This window comes from Chroicocephalus ridibundus, chromosome 3 (assembly GCF_963924245.1).
Source record: "Chroicocephalus ridibundus chromosome 3, bChrRid1.1, whole genome shotgun sequence".
NCBI lineage: Eukaryota > Metazoa > Chordata > Aves > Charadriiformes > Laridae > Chroicocephalus > Chroicocephalus ridibundus.
This window is the reverse complement of record NC_086286.1, coordinates 41,882,520-41,905,380: the sequence shown is the minus strand read 5'-3', so window position 1 is coordinate 41,905,380 and position 22,861 is coordinate 41,882,520. Positions and strand designations below refer to the sequence as shown.

Below are 22,861 nucleotides of genomic sequence, written 5' to 3'. Positions count from 1 at the left end.
CAGACAACTTATCACACTATTCCCTTGTCTCCAGTTAAGTCAAGGGAAGATGAGATCATCTCCTGAGGGGTACTGAGAAACCTCAGTTTGTATGGAATTTTCTGTTACAGAAAAAAATCACAGCCTACTCTAGATAAAATTGCTGTACAAGCAATCAATATTTAATTTTTAAAGGGAAACTCTTCCCTTCCCTCCAGTTCCTCCTATGCCACTGTGCAACCCACCATTGGTACAATAGAGAATAAGGAATTTTTTTCCTTGGATGCCAGTAGTGCCATGAAGCCTAGAAGTCCGTAGTCTTCATTAATTTAACTTCATTTGAAGCATCTGGGAATGCTGCTCTAAATTCAGGTACTCATCTAATTCCCTACAAACCTTTGTTACATCATTTGCAAACATCCATGGCTAAAAATCATGATGGTTTAAATTGCTGAAATGCATTCCCCTCTATCCCTTTTAATTTGTTGCCTTAAGGTCTACTGCCCTTGCAGCTTGGAAGAAGGTGGCAGAATGTCAGGATGTACAGAAGTAAAACATAGTACTAGTTACTGCATTTTTTTATGTTTATTTGTTTTTTATTTCTACCCAAGTATATCAATAAATCAAGCTGGTTTATAGACAAAGCTCTGAATAACGCTAAAAAAAAAAAAACAAAACAAAACGTTGAGATAACCAAAATACTCACACTACTCTCTAGAAAACGCCTTTAGCAAGATGGCAAGTATGAACTAAGGATGTATTTCTTCCCTTGTAAGTCTTTAACCTACCACAAAATCTGGAAAAAATGTTTTTACTTCAGCGTTAGCTCTGCTGAGAGATTATAATGAGCATCCTTTCCTACCCAAGCAGTTGAAACTTACGAAACCATAAAAATAATATCTGCGCAATTTTATCTTTTTTTTCTCCATTGAGAAGTCATCTAGAAGACAGCCATACACATATCCCTTGTAAATTTTAGATTTTTTTCATTTTTCTGGAAGTTATTTTGAAGCTTTATGCAATAGCACATAAATATTTAAAAAGTAAAAACTCAATGTAAAAAAATATATGTATTTTTGTATATGTATATAAAAATATTGGCACTGCATGTAATAAGGCAGGCATTGGGTAAATTAAAAACTGAACAGGCAATATGTATGCTGTAAAATGAGAAAAAATATTAAAGCCAAAACATCAGGTGGAAGTTTTGCTCGAACAAGACACACGTTTTCCCCTTGATCTCTGAAAATAAATAAATAAATAAATAAATAAATGTTCTTCCCCACAGAGGTTTTAGCAGGTTTTATCTTTGATTCTGTTATTCTACAGAGCAGACCATCAGAAGGCAACCTGCAAGAAAATCAGATGGCCGTTCTGTAAAGCAGAACTTGGAAGCATTTCCTGCAATGTGGTTGGCAATTACTTACTTGACTGAAGATCAGAAAAAGAGTAGAGTCTCTCAGAAAGGCATGTTGATTGTCTAAGCTGTAGAAAAAAAAAGACATAATTAACACTTACATAGCACACTTTATCTTGAAAACACTCTAGAAGATTGATTATTCAATGTGATATGCCTGTAAAATAATTAGGTAAGGCTAACAGCATCAACATAGATCTGGTCATCCCACACTTGCTGTAAGCTATCATGAAAATAATAATTTTTTCTTGCCGTTCTAACACTTTCTACTAATATTTTTATTTATTTATTTACTTTGGTAGCTTACACTTAGTAATTTACTTTGGCCCTTCACACTATAATTGAAAGCAATTTATGAGTTAGCAGTCTCAGATTTCATGTGACTATAATTAATGCACAGTACAGCTAGGTACATATTTGCCCTTTAAAAACGTTCATGCACACACTCTTCCCAACAATGTATAAATTAAGGTATTAAATCATATTTTATCACCTCAGACCACAACAATGCACACATTTTTATCCAAGACAGAGAGAATCATGGCAGAGTCAGAAAAAAAATTGGGCAAATTCTTTTTAATTTACAATCCCACACAGTCATAAACTGCTTAACCCAACACAAGATTTAGTCCACGTAAGTAATCAAACCATGGGAATGTCAAACACCCGGGACTTCCAAGAGAGTTTAGAAAAAAAAAAAGTAATGGAGATTAAGAGAACCCAATATTGAATGCATGGCACTGTGCCCTCTAAAGGAAGGGCTAGCTAGCAGTGTTACTCATCCAAATAAGGCTGAATGGGGTTCCCAGTGAAGTTAATGGAAAAGCACCAATAACTTCAGTAGTACTGAAGAAAAAAGCAGTGTCCCTCTGTGCTTTCCTTCTAGGCAGAAATATGTTTCAAAAGCTACCACATAGTCATAGGAAGAGAAAGTTGATAAACAGGTCCCTTGAGCTTAATTATGTCCATTTTAGTATCTCTTGATCCTTTCAGCATTTCTGCAAATTAATCAGTAATCTCATAATGCAATATGCAGTCCAATTTTGTTCAGCAATCCCAGTCACTTCAGCTTTCTAGCTCTTAATTACATTAAAAATGTAGAGTGAAAAAGTATTTATCTGAATCTGCTACACTGAATAAATCTAGAAGAATGTCACTTACTAGTTTAAAAACAATCCTGCCAGCAAGTCTGACAGAGTCTGGAGGAATATTGGGCTCAACGCTCTTAAGACACCGGCATTCTTGCTTGTGGTCCAGCCAAGCTTCTTTCTATTAGGATTTTTTAAAAAGGAAGAGAAAGAAGAAACCTGCATGTTATTTTACATAATATAGTTCTTACTTTTTTATTATACACATTATTATATGTATATACACATATATAGTTATTTATATATGCACGCAAACAAATACGCTCAGCCCCACCATGGGCTGGACCTGGGGAACCGGAACCACAACAGCATCACAGCCATTGAGCCAGGCTGGCAGGAACAGCTGCAGAGCTGAAAGTCAGATCCAAAGGAGCAGGAAGGGGACCTTCCTGGATACTGATGTCTACCGACTCTGGCAGCATCCAACACAGGCAACCTCGGATGCCGACTGCCAAAGAAACAGCAGCACACACGCTTTACCAGCATAGTCTAAGACTGCAGCTACAACATGAGTGTTGTGGGGGGGTTATCCACTCAAACCAACCCCATCACGCCATTCCCTCCTCTAATGTAATTAATTGCGTAACTGATACTATAGACACTGGAGCTACAGCAGCGCAGGTTCAGGACACAACAGTGTCACCATTATACTACCCCAGAATTTAACTTTGCCTTTAAGAAAACTTAAGAGAAACACAAAAAAACCCACTTCTGTGATCAAGTTCATTGCCAATACAAAGCTTACTTAAGTCTGCTTCGTGCTACTGTCTGACAACACAGTTCATACCATACTTTTTTGAACATTCTGACACCTTTAATGCACAAAAGGAAAATTAAAAGATAGAATGAAAACTGCATAGAAACCTAGAAGAAATACCTTCATTTTTTGTCCCATGTTACTGCTATACAAATAATTTTATTTACCTTTATGCAACATGCTATAAATAACATCATCAGCTTAGTTCCAATTGGTATCACCATTCCAACCAGGTGAAATTTTTATTAGATAAATACATGGGCTCTGATTCTCATTTCATTGTGGCAAGAAGAGATGGAGCTGTGTTCTTCACAAGATTGGAGAGGACTAGAAGGGATGCTAAATTTTCCTCTAACATCTTAATTCCGACAAGATACACAACATTCTAGGCAAGCATTCACTCGGCAGTCAAGACCACAGAGGCCTACAGAGTCTATCCACTTCACCAAAACCCAGTTTCTCTAAAGCAACAGACAAGTTTTCCACATTGCAAAAACTGTCCCCTAAGATCCCTGAACTGATGAGGCATTAATGCCCATGGCTGGGAGGACTGGTGATGATACTGTCACAGTTCAGACTCGGAATGGTCACTGTAATCAAAATTTACCAAAATAGAAGATGAAACCAGAAGTATTCTAGTTGCATTTACTACCTGGGCCTGCAATTTTTGTTTCATGGGTCACTTTAGAGTAGCAGACAAAGACTAACACTTCCATAGCAGAGAACAGACAGGATGACAACGTGAGGGAAACTTGCTATATACCGAAATGTCTTTTTTTTTTTTTCCCCCCCCTCCCTTCCTTGTCCCCCTCAAACCAGTGTGGAAGGGCAACAAGAACGAGTCTTCAGCTAAAGAAACATGTTGGAAGAGACAGTCAATTTCAGATCACCTTTTTTTTTTTTGCCTGTCTTTACAAGCTGAAAATCCTGTTTATAATTTACAAAAACTCTAAGCCCATCTCATTAAGATAGAACATATCTACACATTTTATTTATATTTTCACAGTATATGTTTGAAGCCACCCAGCTGTTTCAAATACTTTTAAAAGGCAAACTTAAAAAAACAGAGCACAACAAAAAATTGCTACAATGACAAGAATTCAGAATAACCAAGCACTTCCGAAGGTGACATTTTCTCACAGATATGCAGTAAGGGGTGGGGGGGAAGGAAACGAACTCAGAAAAACAACTTCTGTTAGGTAACTGCCACACAGAAAATGATAAAATATCTAATATAAAGAAATTACATGTTCAGCAATAAAAAAAGAGAGAATGGCAGTGATACGTGAAAGTGCACATCACACCTGTAGACGCTGACATGCTAGTTATAAAGATTACAAAGGCTATCACACATTTTTTTTCTTAAGCTGCCTTTAAGTGGGGGAATTGTTTCAGTTAACTAGGTTTCAGCACCAGTAGCATTTATTCTGTTTCGTTCAGGGCTTTTTCCCCCCCCCGCCTTTGGCTTATACATAATAAATAAATTGGATTTTTTATTTCTTTCAGATACATGGGAGATTTGTGATTTCATTTCTTTTACCCATAACTCTACAAGGGGAAAGAATGACACCAAGAAGGCATTAATCCACATACAGTTAGTGTCACATGCTGTCTGACAAAGAAAAGTTAAGTATCTACTGCTGAATAGAATTATTCTTGTCTAGAAGAAACAAGGTCGTGCTTGTAAATGTCCAGACATCATTCTGTGTAATATAATTATATTGGCATTTTTATCCCACTTAAACTAAAATTGTTCTTTTGAGTAAGACTTCATCTGTCAATTTCTTTCCCTACATAAATGTTGCACAGAATTTTAAACATGCTAGAGGTGACATCAAAATGATTAATAGCTTACCCAACCAATAAAGCCCTAATGAGATGAAATATGCAGTACCACATAGCATCGTATGCCACGTTTCTTTGAGATGCATTCCCACGTGAGAAGAACAGTTCAAACACAGGCCTTCTGCAGAACAGCACTTCAGCCAAAAACGATGCCAAAAAGGAATTAGCCTGACTCCTCTGCAGAAGGAGCGCTGGAACGGGGACTGCCATTCACTTCCTCCCAACTGGCCAGGGAAAGGGGGAAAAGCTCCAAATGCATTAAGTATAATGAAATTCAACAATATTTCTTCTCACTACCAATACAACAAGGATACAAATTACATCAGAATATGAAACCATGAAGATTTGTGGCCCTGGAGAGACCTACTTTTAAAGGCAGTCTCTAACAATACTTGTTGGTGGGCTTCTATTAGTCCCACAGTTCTCCATGTGAGGTTTTCTTAACCGCATATCCTGGCTTTCAGTCAAGGCTTTTATATACCATATTCAGCATGAGTACGGATACTACAGTGCAGAGGTACGGCCACTTGGTACAACCCTTCTACCTCCCTGCCAGGGAAGTTCTTCCAATTTTGCGACAGATGCCTCCCCCCACAACCCCCCCATTAGAAATTAACACTATCGGAAGGAGGCCAAGAAAGAGGAGTAAACAGTGCAGGACAGTACCCAGCCCTCCTCCTCGGGGCTTCACTACGCTTAGAAAGAATATCCTTCCTTTTATCTCCTCCAAAATCACTGTCTCTCATTCAAGCTCAATGTATCCCAAGTGCAATTCCTCAGGCAATACCCAAGCGAACAAGGTCAGCACCCACATGATTTAGGAGATGGTGCAGCGTATAGCTGTTTACTGGTGGCAGATTGAGAGTCTGTCCCCCCGAACCAGCACCACACAAACGCCAATGCATCACTGGGTTTCACTGGACAACCCAGGCCCAGGATCACCTCTTGCTGGCTCAGGGCATGGGCAAAGACCCCTCACACCTGCCTGCAAGGTCTTGCATATTTTTAGCTGAGCTGTTTGGCCAACGTGCATCCATTCTTGAACAAACATACGATATCCCTGACTCCCAATGGTCCCTAAACCTATGAAAGATCTCAAACCAATATTTATGAAATGAAGGTTTCCCTTGTCTCCTATGTAAATCAAAAAAATGAATGCATCCTGCAGATTAATGTGCTAATGAAAAGCAGTTAAAGACTAGAGCTCATTAAAAAAAAAAAAAATCAAATAAAAGTGGGATATTTTTCCACTGCAAATTTTTGATTTGTTAAAGACATAATCTGTAATTTCCAAAGGATCGTTCAAATGTTTACAGAAGGGGATTTTTTTGTTGTTGTTTTGGTTTTTCGAGGGTTTGTTTGTTTTTTAAATTAAGCCCTTCCAATAGTGTTTGATAATAGCACATTCTGAATTCTGCCTGAAATGACTCTCCCATTTGTCAGGCATTATCATCCATATCACTGGTCTCCAATCTATGGGATGCACCAAGTTAATAAACATCGATAGGGAAGATCACAGCAATAATTATGAGGAGCAGCAGACATGGTAACTCTATGCTTGGAGGGACACCCAGCCAACATAACACTGCTAGAAGGCAGCTCCAGGAAATTAGGCAAAGGGGCTACAACAGAGAAGTGTCGAAGAGGGGCAAAAGTCAATGACATCCAACTGAAAAAAAAAAATAAATTTAAAAGCAAAAGTTCTACATATACTGGATCCTGAAATCAGAATTTAGTTGGAAAAGGTCAGCCAAAAGGATCTCTTGTGATAACTTCCAGTCCTACATTTGTAATATTTTTTGAAGTAAATTGAAGTTGTAAAAGGGAAAGCAAACTGCTTCAACTGGAAAAAAAAAAAAAAAAAAGAAAAAAGAAAAAAAAAGGAAATTTTGAAGTTTGGAACAACTCACTTGAAATTTTCACTTTTGACATTATGGAGATTTCTACACACTGAAAATTCTAATTCCCGTATAGTTTTGTTCAGGACTCCTGGCTCCGCCCACATATCTCCTTAAAGGATAGCAATTTCCAAAAATAGAAATATCTTTCAAAATACTATTTCTTCTCCTATAGGTTAGCCTGAAGACAGTTCTTCTTAACCACCTGACATTTTAAATCAAATGAAGATTTTTCGAGATATCTTCAGCTTTTAAAGTGGCTTATTTTGGTACATCCTAACATAGAAATCCCCTGCTGCATTTACTTTGAAGTTTCCTTCAAGAAGTCCAGCTTTTCCTAAACCTAGTTTAGATACTCAGATTAATCTCTTTTTTTAAAAGTCAGATTTTTACATTAATTCTGATTTCATTTAATGCATTAACCAGAAAACTGACAGTTTTTAAGCCTAAACTAAGTGTTTTCAGTTGTAGAAGTCATTTAATACACATCAAAAAATAATCAAATCATTCTGCAACTAAGTGTAAATTGTAAATCCAACCACACAATTTGCATTTTGAAGCTATCTGTAATTAAAAAACTAAAATAGTGTGGTTCTGCCAATATTAACTTTTTTAAATGTGCAAACTGCAATTTCATTCAATACCCTGCTGTTTATTTTGTTCAGCAATTAGTTCAATTAGAAGTGCACATATTAATGAATTGCACTAAAGCTACAGAGGCTAAGTAGAGCACAAAGGTTTTGGCTTGGCCAAGGAAAGCTTTTCTAACAGCTGCTATAAAACCAGAGCTGCACAGTAGTTGAGCTAGCTTATCAAGAGAAATATGAATTAGAGGACAGTCCTCAAAAACAAACATCTGGCTGGTCTCAGTTTTATCTGGATCACCTGCTCTGAGTCACCAATCCCAATAAATTGACCGTTCACACTAGAAAATAACATTTTTTCAGTTATTCTCAACTGCTACCTAATATCACAGGTTATTATATAATATTAATTCAATATTAATTTATTGATAGTAACAGTTCAAGATATTAAGTAACAGTAAATACACAGCATTTTAAGTGCAGATTACTTTTAGTAGCAGCAGCCTGTCTCACCGAAATCAACACCTAAAACCGTGGATGGCTTCAAGCCTACGAACCCTAGGCCAGGAAGCACAAAGCAAAGATGGCCAAGATGGCTTCAGGCTATCCAGTGTGAATCCTTGAAGCACATTCACATAGTTGTTTTCTCCAAGGAGAAAGCCCGATTTCCTACCTTCATTGCTACTACACCTAAGATGGAACAGGGTATTGCATTACACCTTGCAGATTTGCTTGTGCCAACACAGTCTCATTTCACATTAGAGACTTGCCAATAGAAGCTTTACCAATGACTCCCCCGGCAGATACTTGTTTTAAACTTAGCTTTCAAATACTCTGGTCTTTTATATTCTTCACAGTCATCTTTTTCCGTATGATCTCCCATAATAAATCTACCTGTGGCATTATTATTGATGCTACAGTAAGCACCTAATGTACGTTGCACACATTTGCCATACAATGAATCAAAATGACATATCTTCCTCGTTTCCCTCTCCATATGTTTTAATCCCCAAATGGAGGGGTTTCTGGCATGTTGAGAACTCTGCAGATTATACTAAGGCAGAATTGTTTATAAAAGCACAATATGTGAAAAGATCATTTGAATGTCAAGGACTTAACTTAAAATGTTAAATTCATATACATTTAATAGAGTATCACTACTGGTCTGTTTTGACCATTAGTTAGTTTTCTCTGTTTGTCTCTATCTAGACCAAAAAAACCAAACCACCACCCCAAACCAGAAATCACAATGCAAATCTAAGAGGAATCATTTAAAAATTTAAGGGTTCTGTAAGGCGAACCTCAGGGTTCAAATCTCAGGTGCCTTGTTCTCTGCTGTGTTAGACTTTACACAGTCATGTACCCTTGCACATCCACTCAGTACCAAGTCCTGCCAACTTATGTGCACATGCTTAAGTGACAAGAGAAGTCAAATGTAAAAGCTAAGGTTTTAGGTTTGAACACCTTTAAGAAGTGTTTCATAGGATAGAATCACAGGATAATTCAGGTTGGAAGGGATCTATGGAGATCTCTAGTTGCAAAGCAGGGTTAGCTCTGGGGTCAGAGCTAGCTCAGAACTTCATCCAGTGGGCTTGAAACCCTCAAAGCACGTAGATGACAAAAAACACCCTGGCCAGCCTCTTCCACCTTTTGATGAAACAGCTTTTTATTATACCCCACATGAACCTCTCTTCTTTCAGCTTAAGCCTGTTGTCCCTTGTCCTCCTGCCATGCAAAGAGCCTGGCTCCATCTTCTTGAAAACTTCCTCAGAGATGCAGTTTTGCCCAAGGCCATCTCTGCACATTCCTGACTCTTATTTCCTCTTAAAAATAATGGAATATGTTTTTGCCATGATAAAAATTACTCTTGAAATACGAATTCTTTCAGTGCGAAATTTACTTAATGTCTTCAGTCTACAGCCAGCAGAACTGAAGAATTTTTCCTCCCCCTCTGCCCAAGCACAGCCAAACACCACACTTTTCAGCTTAGTTTTGTCTCTTGCACTGATTATGATCTTGTATTTGTAACTATAAAAATACTCAAATAAAAGAAGGCAGCACGTTTACACGCTCTGTCCATAACTACAAATAAGAAATTGCATTGTGGAGACAGTGCCCAAAATGCATGGAGAACCCGTAAATAAAAATATTCAGATGCCTATTTTCTTCAACCCTTTACAGTTGTTATTTTTCATCTTACCTGACAAGATTTACCACAGTATTTAGCAACTTTGCACTGAGAGCATCTGTGCAGATGTTCATTCCTGTTTAGAAAAGAAAGAAAATCAATTATAAATACAAATAGAACTTTGTATTTATCCTTCTTACATAACTAGCAATTTTTAAATATTTCAAGGTAAGAAAGATATGTGAAAAACAAGAGTAGTCTAAAATGCACTGTTACACAAGAAGAAATTGTGCACGGTTATGTTCAAAGCTATATTCACAATCCTCTACTCATGTGACTCAGCACCTCTGGGGCCACTTTGGATCAGCAGTAAACATATCAAATGGGCATTTTTTGACATATAGCTATAACCCTGAGGAGTTAGATTTTGTAGATAACATCATCATTAGAGCTGTGCAATACAACTACTTAATCTATTTATCATCTGTCTTGAGTCTTGTCTTAAGCAAGCATCACTATCTGTCTTAAGCAAGACCTTGTTGTGAACATGGAATTGTGACATCAAATTATAACTTTTATAACAGAGTCTGAAGTTGACACGTCAGCAGAAATTTCTATTCTAAGAAAATATTTCTGACTGGCAGACAGTAAGACCAAAATAAAAATTCTTTCAGAGGAAGAAGAGGGGGAAGAATAAAAATCCAGTGAAAGCTGTAAGGATAACTACCAGAGCTATACATCACAATCTAAAGGTTAAAAGCACCTCCTGACTCTAGTACTATTTTCTGATGCTGCCTTAGTACACAGTTAAATGAGTTAAGAAAATATCACTGAAGTTTTTTAACTTTTTATACACTAAAGAATTATTAAACGTGAAAGCACACACAGCAAATCTTACACCTCAAATATGTTAGTTCAAATAAAGAGATTTACTTCAGACGAGTAAAAATAAGACATAGATTTTGAGGCTTCCCTCCCCTCTTATTTTCCTGTAGAAAATACTGAATATGTTACATTATTCTGGTAATAGTGGGAAGTTTTCACTTTGATTTCTTAATGCAAAGCTACTTACATGCTTTACAGACATTCATTAGGCTGGGAAAACAGTATATGCTTTTTTTGTTGTTGTTAAAACTGAAGGCAGGACAGTTACATTACAAAAACAACAAATTAACTAGACTGTATGGATGGCATAATCCTTATTATTTCCCCTCAGGCTTCCTCCTGGCCATCCCTCTGCCCTTAACCAAGCACAGCGCCTGACTGAGCACCACTGTTACCTTGCGAGCTGCACGCAGCTCAGTTACACCCACAAAACTGTCACTATGAGCTACTCCTCAGTATTCCCTTCTCCATCCTTCTGCAAGGCAAGGAGGGAGGTATGTGTCAGTCATGCCACTCTCTCCCTCAAAAGGCAATTTTAGTAATGTAATCTTTGCGTTGCTATAGTGCTTTACATTTAGCTGCCTTGAATCTTATTATACAGATTAATTCAGCCTTCCCATTTAATTGGGAGATAACTAAGCATTTAACACAGCCCATTTTGAACTGAAAAGGCAAGTTTAAATGACCAGATGAAGGATCTTTCTCTGCAAGATTCCCAGTGTCTGTACATGGGTCCTAGATGTTCTCTTTTCACTCACACTCCCAACTGATGCAACTAAAAGTGTAATTCTCTGTCTCTGCTAACACCAAAACTCCTCTGCCGTTGTCATTAATCTAGAGGCTGCATACCAAATACTCAGATTCCCAGTTCAACTGCTTTATGACATGACCTTTCTTCTTTTACTTACATCACTCAGTTGTCCCCAAATTTTAATTTCTACAGGTGACTTTAAAATGGTAGAACACTCTCCAAAGGCCACATCCAAAAAAGACAGCACCAACGTGCCCACAAACTTCAATCTAGAACTTCTGGTTGATGAATTTAGCCCACTGATTGCAGCCGTGACACCAAAACTATCATGAGTAGGGGCAGAACACCAGAAATACCACGAAGCATCCTCTAGCACAAACCAACCTCTCCCTCCCCTCAAGTCCCACAAATGGAAAAGGTATTTTGCTGCTATATCGAAGTAATGCTATGTTTGAATTATTAAAAATAACAGTTTATGCACTATCTTAGACCTGTAAACTTAAAAGGGAGTTTAGATAGCTGCATTGGTCAAAGATTAGGAGAGCATTATGTACAGATCACTATAATCAAGTAACACTCTTTTTTCATTTCTGCTGCATAAAAATCAATATTTTTGTTGCACAATATTTTGTAGGCATTCCTAATAACTACCAGAGAAAAATAAATAAGAAATATTTCAGATATAAACACATGTTTTGCTAGTGCCGCCTTTACCTTCCTACCTGCAAAGCCAGTCCTGGAGACTGAAAAAAAACTAGCAACTGTTGGATTCCTATAAATAAAATCTTTACTTTTGTACACGCACAATAGGCTTTTTATTTTAAGGTGCAATGCCTGAGGGTGATTAAGAGTTAGAAACAAGTGTGAAATCTTCATTTTGCCAGCCGGGGAGAGCTGCTTCATTTTCAAGGTTGAACAATGACACAACTTTAGCCAGCCTATGATAGAGGAGCACATATTTCTCATTCTAGATTAGAAGCTCACGTCAGAATACTTTTGTGAAGAAATACACTTCAGTGGAATAACTACTGTAGAAAAAAAAAAAAAAAACACAAAAAACAAAACACACACCCCCCACCCCCCCCCCCCCAAAAAAAAAAAACCAAAAAACCAAAACACGAAAGAAATGCTGTTTGGACCTGCTCATTGATTTGAATGTCAGAAGCAGTCCAGGTATAAATACATGCTCATAAAATACGCACACAAATTCTTTCCCACCAAGACAAGTTTTGATGCACCTTTTAATACTAAGCAGCATGTTGTATCAGGGACATAAAAGAATCATTTAGAAGAAATCCACACCTTCTTTCTAGATATTTCACAATTAACAGGATAGATTAAAACTTTTATGAAGCTAGACCATTCAAATTACTGAAAGAAGACACTGCAAGAACTTTAACTTGTTTAGCTATCGCTTTATTGCCTTCCGAGTCTGACAGCGAAACATTCTTATCATTGCAGGCAACATTACCACTAAAAATCGGCCTGCCGATCTAGAACAAAAAGAAAAAGCCAAGCACACAGAACTTTGGTTTGCTGTTCAGCTCCCCACATGCATGGCTACAGCCCTCGAGAGGGTCACTCTGCAGCATGTCCCTGTTGTTCTTTACAAGTCTGTTTTACATGGCTGTACAGAATCACAGAGAGAGGTCACGAAGGAGCTTTCGTCCTCTCTGTTTCTAGCTACTTCCTGCGTATTCAGTATTCTACACCCATGCTAGCAGCCTCTACAAATTTCTCTTCATTATATAGTACTATCTGAATGACTAAGTGCTCACCCTCCTGAAAAATGACTGAGCAAAACCGTTTTGAAGGCAAACTTTTTTTGTTCTAAATGCCCTTCATCAAAACACAGTAATGAGTTAGTACTCTGATAACAGAGCATTTGCAACTTTAGTCCCATACACATTAAAGTACCAAAAAGTCTCAGCAGCAACAAGTAAAACACAGATTCCCAGAGCAGAGTAATTATAACTTTCAGGAGCCAGAATTTAAATGAATGAATGACCATAACTATCAGAGAAGTCTCTCCTACAGACTTTGCATTCTTCCATCAGATGACTAGATCCAACAATCTTAATATAGTGCAAGCATATCTTGCTGTGGTATACCTCTTGGTATTTTCTCAAGAGATGCCAGGATTTACTGGAATCGTTGTTAAATCACCAACACATATTCATTCTTTCTTTTGTAAAGCAATTAGTGGACCTGTTGCCACAAAGCACCAAAACTCCTTCAGCACCCACCGAAGTTTCAGTACTTTTCAGGATTATTTCCTTTGTATTCTTCGTCCCTAAGGGTTAACGATGCTGCAGTAATGCATACATACACAAAAATCGAAGGACCATCACTCAAAACTTGGATTTTTGCCAAACTGACACTAGCAGTCAGATTATTTGAATAAGGTGACTCCCTGCTGGCACCGTATAATGAATGAACTATCCATTCATCTTTTGGGCTTTCTTTGAATGACAAGCAGATGTAGAATGCCTGCATAGTAAAGCTACTGGTGAAGTCATTGCTTCTTCTTCCAATCCTCTCCTCCCTCTTAGACTAAAAAAAAAAATCTCCTTGAGATTTACAGCATCTATGCCATGCTACATGACATTTTAAATATAAACTGGCATGGTCTAAAACATTTAATCTGAATATAAAGAATTCAAGAATAAGATTCATATATTCATATATACAGGATTTGGGTATTTTAGAACATTTTAAAAAGTGAGCAATTTTCCTAGTTTATTCCTGTCCTTCTCAATATTTTATTAACGTTATAGGCTTTATTGAAACAAATTTAAAGTCACTGTCAAGTACTCCCATGCATTTCTCATTACCTGTAAACATCATCTGGAGATAGTATCAGGTTACTCACAAGGTATCTACTGCACCTTGCCTAATGTGACTAATTTCATGGATGAGAAAATGCACAGAACTTGATCTAATGCATTCAGTAATACTTTAACATCTGAAAAAGTTTCTGCCACAATAGAAAAGGAATGAAAGATGCATCAATTGAAAATAAATTATTACTTTTCCAATACAGCTTCAACAAGATCTTCCAAATAATTACAACTCCATATGAAGCTCAAGGGAGGATCTTAGCCTGTACTAAAAAAATCCACAGGAATAAAGTAAGCAGAGGTCGTCAGTTGTCCTTTAGCGTGGCGTTACAGTCAGGTGAAGAATCTTTACCCAGAGGAATTTGGATATTACTAAATTTTTTCATCACTATCGTCTACAAACACTACTCACAGAACAAGCTCTCACAATGTGTACTGAGCAGGTAAAAAAATAAACCGAAATATATAGGTGGATGGGGGAAGTCCCAAGCGATTGATATGGACAGGAGATGAAAACCTATGAGATAGGGAAAAAACTACTAAGACTGGAAGCCCACACACACCCTCCCCAGCAAAATAACTTTGTTTCTTTTGTCTTTTTTAAAATGCCTTTTTGTTAAAGGTATGAGAAGACCACAGCACTGGAAGGAGGGCCTAACAACGAGCAGTGAGGCAGCCGGGTCTATGGAAAGCTGCTCCCAAGTATAAGTGCCAGCACGGGAGACAGCTTGAAAACGCATGGCTAAAATCCTAAGAAGAATGTGCCAAGTCCAAATCACAGAGTGAAGAGGTTGACAAGGGTTTGCCTGGACTGTTAGGTCCTATGAGAGCCCCACCCACACTCTCACAACACGTGCCCTTTACAAAATACGTGTTTACCAGGTAAGGGCCTAATATAATTTAAAAAAAAAAAAAATAAAAAAAAAAAATAAGAAAAAAAAAACCACACACAACAAAAAAACCCAAACCACACAACGAAACCCAAGCAAATACAATTAGACTACTTAATTTATAATGAAAATGCATCTACACTTCTCTGCTGATTGCAGGCACTTGACTTTCAGCCCTACTCACAAGATAAGTGTCAGATATAACAGAACATTTGATTACCAGACTGCACTCAACACTCCTTCCTATCCAGTTTATTCACACTTCTGCTTCTGCCACAGCTTGCAGGACAAAAGGGCAATCTCACACAAATCCCCTACTGCATTTTTGTTGTTGATACTGTTTTTCAGTTAATAATCCAGCCCCATAATACATGTAACAAAAGAGCGGCTCTTTCAGACGCATGTCACGTTGAACTAATTTCCTGAACAAATTCTTAGACCTTTGCAATTCAGTCAAACATGTCAAGTGCATAAAGTCTACTTGGATTTTCTCGTGTGTGTGCATTTCAGACCTGTCACAAAGTGAAAGCAGTCAATACCCACAATAAGCAAACATGTCATTCACCGTTTTACTAATATGCTTCTGTCTTCTAATAATAAAAAATAAAGATATGAATAACAAACAGCCATTTTAAATTTGGTAGATCTGAGAGCAGAGGGGTTATATCAAATGCATTTACAACTCACTTTTCTCGCCTCTCTCCCAACAGAAGAATAATGCAGTGTGGCAGCACAGTTCATCCCCAGCTGTTACACTGCTGCTGACCCATGTGGGCACCAGTACTGCAGGTGGGGGAGGAGGCAGGGGGGGCTGCCTGCAGTTGGCACATCAACATGCCTCCAGCAATTTCAGGCTTAAATAGATTAATTTCAGTCACACAGTACTTTCTTTCCACTGAACTTGGGATTTTGATCAAAGAAAAGCCAAATAACTGAGGAAAACTAAGATTATATTTCACAATATGAAAAGGTCGTACCTATAACTTAGAAACATGTAAAAAAGCTACATGTAATATTTTTAAACACTCATATCTGGAACATGTGGTTACAATCCAATGAAGCCAAGTATAACAAAACATCCCATCTTTCACATTTCCCTATAAAAATGACAAATGCATGGTTCATTAATCTGCTGTATGTCCAAGTATTTTTTCTTTGACCTATAAGTCAATGTTCCACAAAAAGAAAGTTGTTACTCTAAAATATCATACTGCTGTAAATATTTACATCCTGCTAGTATTACCTCCTGGATCACATGGATCTATGATTTTCAGTGAAATATAAACCCCTCTGACCCTCTCAGAGAGGAACATCTTCATCAGCTTTTTTCTTTCTTAGCTCCTTTCCCTTCTTGACCTTATATTTTTAGGATACGCATTTTTTAGAGGTCTTGCAATGCTTATTTACTTGCTTTTCTGCTTCCAAATATAAACAGTTACACCCCAAAAGTCCATTCATTCCCTATGGAACACATTTGGAAAGTGGTGAACAAAAAATAAAATATTGCAGGCAACAAACTTAGACAGACATAGCAATACAGCTTGACTCAAAATAAGTTGTGGTGCATTTTGTCTTGTAGATTTAGAATAGGGTAAGGATGATGTACATCGAGTTAACCCCTTATTTTCACCTGCTTAGCCCTTATGTTCAAATCACACCCAAATTAAGATATAAATGAGGTGACTGGAACAGGATAGTCAGTGACTGGAACAGGATAGTCAGTGACTGGAACAGGATAGTCAGTGACTGGAACAGGATAGTCAGTTCTGCTTACTTATAAGCTGAAGAACCCACAAAGCTAGAAAACAGCAGTGAAACGCAGGAAAAAAAAAATGTGTTTCTGTCAGATAGCAGAGAGGGCTGATGACAAAGAGAAACAGATTCACGCATATACTAGCACATAGCCCAGATAAACATCTTGTTGCCCCTTTACTCAGGTGTAATCAGATATTGTGAGCTCTTGCAAGATATCCGAAGCGTTCTTGTCATGAACTGGATGCTCATAAAATCCCGCTGAAGACTTTTGTATTAGAAGAATGTGAAAATGATCTTAACAACAGTAACTCTGCTTCCTGCCACCAGCCAGCCCTCCAGAGCAGGATGGCTTTTTGCTGTACTCGTTCCTTTTGGGATACACTTTAAATACACTTTCTCTCAGACAAAAGCATTTCTGATACTGAATCTAATCTTCACCTCTTAGAAATACAGACTATTCCTGACAGTACCACTGTTTACTCTCCTAAACCATTCTACACAATTGTGAGGCATTGGAGAAATCTGAAGATCACTTTTAGCAGATCTATAAACACCTGTAATAAATTTACAAATAGCTGCCTAAGCAGTTCTCTTTCAGTCTAGCTGGATGAACAGTCTTTTAAATTACCCTAAACACACACCTTCCAACTTTTTTTTTTTTAAACATATATTTTTCTTCAAATCTTGCATATTTCACCAGTTCTTTTCCTGGCATTTTGTTATCTCCAGCCTCGCAGGCATTTTGGTTTTCTTGCCACTGTTCACATTTTTTCCCTAATTTTTCTCTGTGTTTCAACAATTTTCCTGTTTGGGAATCTCTTTCCCCTTTTCTAGGTTACAAGGCCTTGGGTTTTGGTTGGAGAAGTCTCACTTTGTTCCCCATCGGCACCAAAAGGTTTTTATCTCCCAATAATTTCTGTCCAAGAATGAAAAAAAACATGGCTTGGAAATACCTGAAAAGAATGCACTTTTATTTATAAAGCACAGTGCCAAATACCCTTACTGAATGATGATTTTTCATTTTACACTCCTTACAGCAATTTTCACTTCACATCAGGGTGATAACATTCATGCACCTTGATCTGAGAATATTTTACAAAGTTTCTTCCTATCAAGTGCTTAAAATAAAAACTGTTACATCACATCTCTTACTTCTCTGTCCAATAGATTTTGGATGTCAATACAGAAGGGATGTCTTCCCTTCTGTCTCCCTCCTTTACAAATCACCAAAAGGTGAATTTCATGGGTCCCACTCTAAATCTTAATTTTTGAGATATTCACCAATAAGAATGAAGGTATTTCATATTAGAAGTGGGACAGCAATGCTACATAGAAATTATTCAGAAAATGCAGAATATACATATTTTTAATGTTTACTATTGACTTCAATAAGGCAGTTAAAGCAAAATTGTTATTTTCATTACAGCTGCTTTGCACCATTAGTGATGGACAGCAAGACTGTCGAGCAGGACTAAGCACATAATAGCTAAAAGTTGAAGTTAAACCACAAAACTGCCCAAAAGTCTATCTGTAATGCCAGACTGACTGAAAGAATCTCACTCTAAAAAAAGTAGTCACTAAAATTTTCGCATCTGAAACCATAAAGTCCTAGAGCTGAAAGATTTATTGGAGCCTCCATCTCGTTCTCCAAGATCTTTGTAAGGTTCCTCCATGCTTCAGTTAATACGTTTGTACTGAAACTCCTGCAAATGTCCCCAAACTCAGCTTCAACCACTGCGGGCAGATTGGCCTACAGGAAAGCACAGGCAGTGCACAGTGCTGCTCAAGAAAGCAGTAAGCACCCAGGCATCTAACAGGGCAGAGGTCCACATTGCTTCATGGCACTACCCAAATGTCAGAAAGCAAATGAGGTTACACAAGTCAATAAGCTGTCCCATAGCTATGTGTGCAATGAAGACACAAGTTACTTTCAAGGCCTCTGCTAAGTATTCCACTGTAACGAGCACAGAAATACCAAAGCTGAACTGCGTGGTAATATTTGTTCACCTCTTGCTTGCTTCTGCCCCCACTTCATTTGGCGTCAGTGCCCCCACAGAAGCAGGTCAAGGTCCCGAACCCATTCCTTGCTCAGTACTCTAAGAGAGTCACAGCCACTGTGGAGCTGGCCAAGATACTACAGCTACTGATCTGAGAAAGACTCTGCAGGACTGGAGTCTTTCCACTCCAAAATAAACAGCCCAAGGAAAGCCATAAATCAGTTTCACATCACCTAATACTCTCTGTACTTTGGTGACATCTGATGGCTAAAAACGTAATAGATGTTTCTTCAATTTCAAAGATTAGCCATCCAAGTTTCCCTTTTCCACTTAGTAGAGACGCAAAAAAAGTCAAAAGAAATGTCTCTATAACTATAGCAATACTATATATTTTCAGAAAAAAAGGTCATTATAATTGAACAGCTGAGAGCACTAGTGTTAATTTACCTCAGTCCACTTCCCACCCATTATGCATATCAATTAGTAAGCAAGCAAAACCTACTTGGTATTTTGTAACCCTGCATGGTTTACAAATCTGTCCATTTCCAACAGAAAGGTCTTTAAAAATAAATGGCCCAATTCAGAATTGTATTTTAGAACCCTATGTCATCACTAGCTTCAGAACAAGCTTTCCTGTTGAAGAATTTATGTTTGACCTGGAAGGGATCTAACCCTGGGAGCAACCCTGAAAGTTTCAGTAGTATTAACATGCCCGAAGATATGCACATGCTTAGGCATGCCTGCAAACAGCAGCCCTCTCGCATAAACTAGTTCCATTATTAGTACAGCTTTGTTTCTAACTGTAGTCAAAACCTTCATAAAAGGCACTTATTCCAACTAATGAAGTGTCCGAATAATTCGGTGTCTCACAGAAACTGCTCCTTATTTTACAGGGGGAGTACAGATAGTACTTGCAAAAAATTTTTTGAACAAAATTCTGTTGGAAGTGTTAAAATGGAGATAAAATGTGGGTAGCTTTCAGAATTTAAATAACGCTTGAACTAATTTTGTTCAATCCTAAATTTTTAATAAAAGATCCCATGTATTTTTACATGAAGCCTTCTCCATTTCTAGCTCAGTTTATCACACAATATTAACATGAGAATAAACCAAGTGCCTTTTAACACTCTGAAGCTATTATTTTCATTAATAGAATCAATTTCTTAATTAAGTGTGGCGGTGCGCTCTCCCCTTTTCCCCCCCCAGCTCCTGCTCAAGCCATGGCCATCAGTGGGAGTTGTTATGAGTTGCACTTGAACTGTGGGAGATGGCTGGCAACATAACCAAAACACTGTCTGGAGTGGGAACCTAGGTGTCTTGTTCCCATGCGAATATGACTATAGGTCCATTATCTTACTCCATAAATAGCGGACAGCCCAAGAGCCCTTTGAGCTCTCCTGCACGGCAGCGGGCTGCATGACAGGACCTCCCCTTGAGTGGGGACGCTCGCTTAAGGTTCTTCTCCTCAAGGCTGAGAGATTCCTTGCCGCAACAGATTCTTGGTAAGTGACTAATAGCATGCTAAACTTTGAAATCTTAGCTATAGTGATAGAAGGATTGATTGCGCATATATAATCCTTTAGACATAAACCGTTGACCAGGTCTGGGACTAGGATTGGATCCAGCCGCACCTAGACTCCTGAGACAGAGTTTAGAAAGCAAGGGGGTCCTTTCTGAACCTCGTGACTCAACGGGAGGGTCTCCCTGAGAGCTTGTCTGACCCTGGCCTCTATGCAGTAAATAATCAAGTGTACCCTGGCATCAAATCTCGTAAAATACTGTCACATTCACTACTAACTTTGTTAAATCACTGTTTTATGTTAATAAACATTTCACTACTCTCTTACAAGTGAAGTTATTCACTCCGCCTGTGACATTAAGTCATGGGAATTTCAAGATGCAATGTGCTTCCTCACACTTAGCTACCAGTTCCCATTTTTTTCTTACAACAACATTCCATAGGCAATGTTGAAAGAAGGAGGAGCTGCCAAGCCATAATATCTGTCATAAAATGAGAGATTGTCATCTACCTTCCTGCTGCCTTGTCCAAATCACTACGCATCAGTGCACACATTTTCATTTCAAAAATTGCCACTGGTATTGAAGAAACTTCAAAGAGTCATAGACACTGCAAGGAGGTTTAAACTAATATGGAGAATCACAAATTGATATGGATTGGCCGGACTGGCCATGGATTTTGCACAATTATCCAGTTAAAATTGTTTTTTATGTTCCAGAAAATACTACTTTTATATCACTATAAGTCTTCAGTTAAATCTCATTTTCTCCGTGGCCAAGAAATGTGGGCCTTTAATCATCATACTGTAGCTTCAGCAATGGGTCATGAGTGAAATCAGATTATTTGTTTCAGTTCAACAACCATGGAATGAGACTTTGCAGAGCACACTACAAGAAAATGAGAAATATGTTATTCCTTATTTGCAAAGGAAGAAAGCGAAGGTTTATTGTGATGGGCAAACACTGGGAGAGAGATAGAGTTTTTGTTAATGTATGTCAGTGCTGATATGGCTTACAGATATCAGCAGAAGTTAAATAATCAACAGCAATGCTCCGCTTTGCAGAATAAAAGAAATGCCAGCAGTACATGTTTGAAAAACATGAGTCTCTGGTAATTTCTAAAGTCAACCATGGCCCAAATCAATGAACTGAAAAAGTGTGTGGGAAGGAATGATCCATCACAATCACACTCTTTTGTAAAAGTTTCACTTCCATGAAGATTGCAAAATAAAAAGACTTCAAGTGTGAGCATATACATGTACATCTGTATATATTTTTATACATATATACAACATCTCTTGGCTTTCTTACTCCTAATTCTGAATGTTTCATCTCGTATTTGCTACTTCCTCCTACGTCTCATGAAAACATGACACACTAATTCATCACCCTTTCTCAATATCCACCACCATCCCTGAAGTAACACAATGAAACTCAAAGAGGTCCCCCACCAGCTTGAGCACCAACCCCCTTCGACAGCTCTGCTGCCACACACCCAAGTGGCTCGTCCATATTAGAAAGGCTGGTACAGAATGATCTACGTAAACCCTCCATTTAGCTTATTTTAACTGCTTGAATGCTGGTCTCCAGTCAAACTGAAGCCTCTGATTGCTTTCACACAGATAATTAGGACAGCTAAAAGAACGCAAGTCTCACCTACATTTTAAGCTGAATGTAAGAACTCAACATGAAAAGACTCCACATCTCCTTTTGGTGGACTCTTCAAAACCTGAACACACTGTCTGAAAAAGAGATCTTCTACTTTTCAGTAAACACAGCTAAGGGAATGCAGCTGTCATCTACAAAAACTAGTTCTACTATTAGAATACTTGTCTGAAGAAAAAAAAAAAAAACAACAAACAAAAAAAACCCCAAAAAAACCACCACACACAACACACCACACTCTTTTGCATTTGTAAGTGCTGCTCATGGAAATCACCTCTGCTAATACAAAACAAAAATGATAAAAACATTCCAACACGGGAAAGCCAAAAATAATAACAAAAAGGTGAAGAATACCTTTAACTCACCACAATGCAGCTACCTATTACCACGGCAAAATTCAGCTTTGGAGGAGGTGAGATTTCTTGACAACTGGTGACTACAGACCATGGAACAGAATTCCCATTAGCCAAGGAACCACTCAGATTTCAAATCCGAAATCTTACCGCTAGACAACTGATATTGTTTGGGGTTATTAAGTGACATGTAGTATATTTTCTACTGGTGTGATGGCTTCCACACTGAACAGGTTATGTTTAAAGAACTGTCAATTAGAAAAATTACACATTTCATTTAATCTGTGTTCTTAATAGAAATAATTCTTGTTTTCTTCTTAAAAGCAGATTGAATTTACAATCTGCTACTACATAGGTATTTCAGTTGTTCTACAACAACCTCACTCAGGGGGCTGAGTAGTGGCATCCCCTCAGCTGGGCACTGGTGTTAACGAAGTCAGGCTGAGTACAT

The 22,861-nt window shown here is 38.0% G+C and overlaps 1 protein-coding gene across 3 annotated transcripts in view; it reads right to left on the bottom strand.

Moving 5' to 3' along the window:
• Positions 1-22,861, bottom strand: part of SMYD3 (SET and MYND domain containing 3) — a 420,671-nt gene that overhangs the window by 361,869 nt on the left and 35,941 nt on the right. For all 3 annotated transcript variants that reach the window (XM_063331007.1, XM_063331010.1, XM_063331008.1), the window contains exons 2-4: positions 9,829-9,892; positions 2,558-2,665; positions 1,407-1,464 (exon numbers count right to left, since the gene is read on the bottom strand). In XM_063331007.1, coding sequence (XP_063187077.1) covers positions 1,407-1,464; positions 2,558-2,665; positions 9,829-9,892 — 230 coding nt within the window. The remainder of the gene's footprint in view (positions 1-1,406; positions 1,465-2,557; positions 2,666-9,828; positions 9,893-22,861) is intronic.